Raw genomic sequence first — 3481 nt, forward strand, 5'->3', positions numbered from 1 at the left:
ACCGTTAGGAATTTGCAATTCCGGAGGTCCGATTTTCAAAACATAGGCCGATATTTCCCAATCATCAATGCCGAACATCCTGGGGGTAGTATTAAAGATTATAAAAAATAGACGTATCTGAAATATCAAGATCTCGGATTTTTTGTGAACAATTTTAATGCCTAATAATATCCAAAACTATTAAAAAACCCATTGTGCGGAGCAGAATAGTCGGACGGCCCAACCATATGACACATGACCGATTTGTAATCAAGAGCTACTTTTTCTTATCCTGGCGTATTTTCCAAATATTTTTCCCGGGTTGAACATTTACGCCATAAGATTTTCATTCCGACATTCTTTACGACATAAGACATTCATATCCGAAATGGTAATCAGAATAGGTAGATATCTCTATATATTTACGTATAACTCCCACATACGAGTACATACAGCAATATAATTTATATCAACCACTCCTTAGGTAGGATATATATAGGCTTTTGAATACAAATCTACAGTTTTTCCGATTGTTGCAATTTTGGTTTTGTAGATTCCGTTCAGGAATTTTTGATGCTAAAGATGCACCTCGCAGAGGTAGGCCGGTCGTCGAAAATGTCGATAAAATCGGAGAAATAATCTAAATTGACCGGCAGTGGTAACATCGACCAGGAGCTAAAAATCGTCCATAAATGGTTTAAACCATTTACACAAAAAAAGAAAAAATAAATGAAAAATTGACTTTTTCCCCCAACCTATAATCATATTTTCAATACCGAACAAAATAGCAATCATATGTAAAAATCGAAAATTTATATAAATTCAGCTTAGTGCGGTTAGGACTCTTAAAATTCAGAAAATATGGAGACCGAATTATCCCGTTGTTGATACCAAATGACCTAGTAGTAATAGAGCTGTTATCGTAAACATTGCACCCTCTATCGTGATTCAAAAACAAATATGGCTGTATTTCGAATTTACGCATTTTAAGAACCAGGTGTAGTCATATTGTGGTTTAATTCCTTCGTAAAAATAGGACACTTTTTTCAAAAGTTTTTTTTTTTTTTTTTTTTTTTAAATATATTTTCCTATTAAGCAATTGCCAAATACTGGAACAGTCCTTATTCCTCTACCCTCTTATATCAATATTTTTCCTTCAAATATTTTCTGAGTTATTCTCTTTCAATACCTTGCATTAAACGGTCTAAAAATATATACTCTATAAATTGTTTAGTTTTTCTTTATTTACGTTTTTTGTAATTATAAAAAAAAAACTAAATATAATTAGAACAAGACTTAATTAGTTTGTTATTAAAATAACAATGTCTATATTTATATACGTTTTACATAAGTCCACATAAATACCAAACACCACATTCTACGGCACAGTATTTACAAACAAAACAAGCCAACAAACAAATCAACATATGTACCTACCTACATACATATATATACGAATGTATGTATCTGACACACTTTACCGGTATAGCCTTTTGAATGCTATTATTGGAAAATACCAACCACATAATGAAATGTCAACCAGCACATGCTAATTTTGTTTTGTTTATCTCTTTTCGTTTCGTTTTTTTCCTCTTCTGTGATTTAGAAAAATCTACACAAACAACAACAGAGTCCTAAAAAATTGACAAAAACCCAAAAGAATTTCCAATTTCAATCGATGAACGACAGCAACGACGACGACGATGATGATGACGAAATCAATGCTGATGAGGGAGGCAGTCAGCACAGCAGTGATATGGAACATGAAACGTTTTATGATAATCAACACGCAGATGATGAGGATGTGTTTGCGGTAAGGAGTAGAAGAAGTCAGCTTAGCTATCAAAATGAAGCCATACCATTATTGAGTCATGCGAGGATTATAGAACAACAACGGCAACAACAACTGTCACTGTTGAATGCAACAAACAACATTCTATCATCCCGCCTTTCACCAGATATAAATGCCATGAATATTTCAACAACTGCCTATCACCAACAACAACAACAGCAGCAACACCATCACCAACACAGTCAACAATATCAACGTCTACACCAACAACCAATAGACCAAGATGTGTCCGATGAACAGCAACAACAACATCAGTCTCATAATAATGGCAAACGTGATATTTTACTAAAAATACGCCATCAAATATTCGAACGTAAACGTTTACGTGAAAAAGGTTATGAACCTCATCATTCGCTTAATGGCTCGGCGGCTGCTGCACAGGTATGGCGACCTTGGTAAGCGTGGGGGGAGGATAAGAATAAAAGTGATTAGAATTTAAGCAAAACAAAAATTTCCATAAATATTTAATGTAAATGGTGGCCATTTTTAAGGTAAAGCAAAGGTAATTGTTTGTGTGATAAATTCCATTGGAAGAGAAGTAAATTGAAAAAGTTACATAAAAGTCGATGTGATATATTTCGGAGGAACGTTTTACGAGGTGTCTCCCAAAAAGTTTGCTGGGTAATGCAAAAGCCGTTATATGTGTGAGAATAACATAAATTTATTCGAAATATTTATTATTCTTTGCGTTTGTCACACCTGCAAATAGTCGTTCACAAAGTTTTTCCACCGAAATGACTGTATTTTGAATTTCGTTCTCAGACCTCCAAATAGGTAATTGTAATTGTCAAAATTTTAGCTTGACAATGCTGGTAACATTACGTCCCAAAAATGTTTATTATATTTCGGATTTCGACAGTATGGTTCTCAGTGGAAAATTCAAGTCGTATTTTTTAATCAAAGTGGGTGCATTTTGACATATAGTTCCGTGTATGGGCATAGTCCCCATATAATGGTCCCATGGGGCCCTCGGAGAAATTTTTCAATGTAGGTTAATGTTTTGGTATAGACCCCATATCCAGGGGTTTTAAATGCCCTTGCTGTATTTTTCAAGTTTGTATAACCTCTAAAAAAAAGTGGTTTCCATTTGCAACACCTCGAAACATTAATCGGAGACTAAAAATGATTAATATTGATCCAAGTTTCAGGGTAGCCCCCATATAACACTACCCCCCAATATTCGGTATTCTAGGGATTTTTGACACAATTTTCCAACCGAATTGGCGGTAATTTTGTGTTTGGGGTTCTCATTGTGTTACACATCTCCGTATTACAAATTATTAATATTGACCCAAGTTTCAGGGTATCTCCCGCTGGCACGTTTTTCAAACAAATTGGCTCTGACTTAATATTTTAGTTTGACATTATGTTTCAAATCTCAATTTTTTATATTTTTAGGATTTCAGACGCATTTTCAACCGTAATATATCATTTTCGGTATATTCAAGGTTCTAGGCCAATTCTCCAACCTGAGAGTACATAGATTAGAATTTCGTTTTCTCGTTTGGAAGCAATTTACCATGGCATAGCCACCATATAAATGACCCGATCGATTTTAAGTGTCTCCTTCTGGTGAAAGGTATAAAAAGTTGAAAATTATAAAACGATCGATCAAGAACGCATTTGAAAAATCCCGCATCGATTTGTATT

At 34.3% G+C, this 3481-nt stretch overlaps 1 protein-coding gene across 1 annotated transcript; it reads left to right on the forward strand.

The window, feature by feature from the left end:
* Nucleotides 1-1735: 1735 nt before the first annotated feature.
* On the forward strand, nucleotides 1736-2230 carry LOC133333054 (hybrid signal transduction histidine kinase L-like). Its single transcript, XM_061541388.1, has one exon. The coding sequence runs from the start codon at nucleotides 1736-1738 to the stop codon at nucleotides 2228-2230; it is 495 nt and encodes a 164-aa protein (XP_061397372.1).
* The last annotated feature ends 1251 nt before the right edge of the window (nucleotides 2231-3481 follow it).

Source organism: Musca vetustissima, unplaced genomic scaffold, assembly GCF_032173495.1.
Source record: "Musca vetustissima isolate MV318-11 ecotype Yass unplaced genomic scaffold, APGP_CSIRO_Mvet_v1 utg2375, whole genome shotgun sequence".
NCBI lineage: Eukaryota > Metazoa > Arthropoda > Insecta > Diptera > Muscidae > Musca > Musca vetustissima.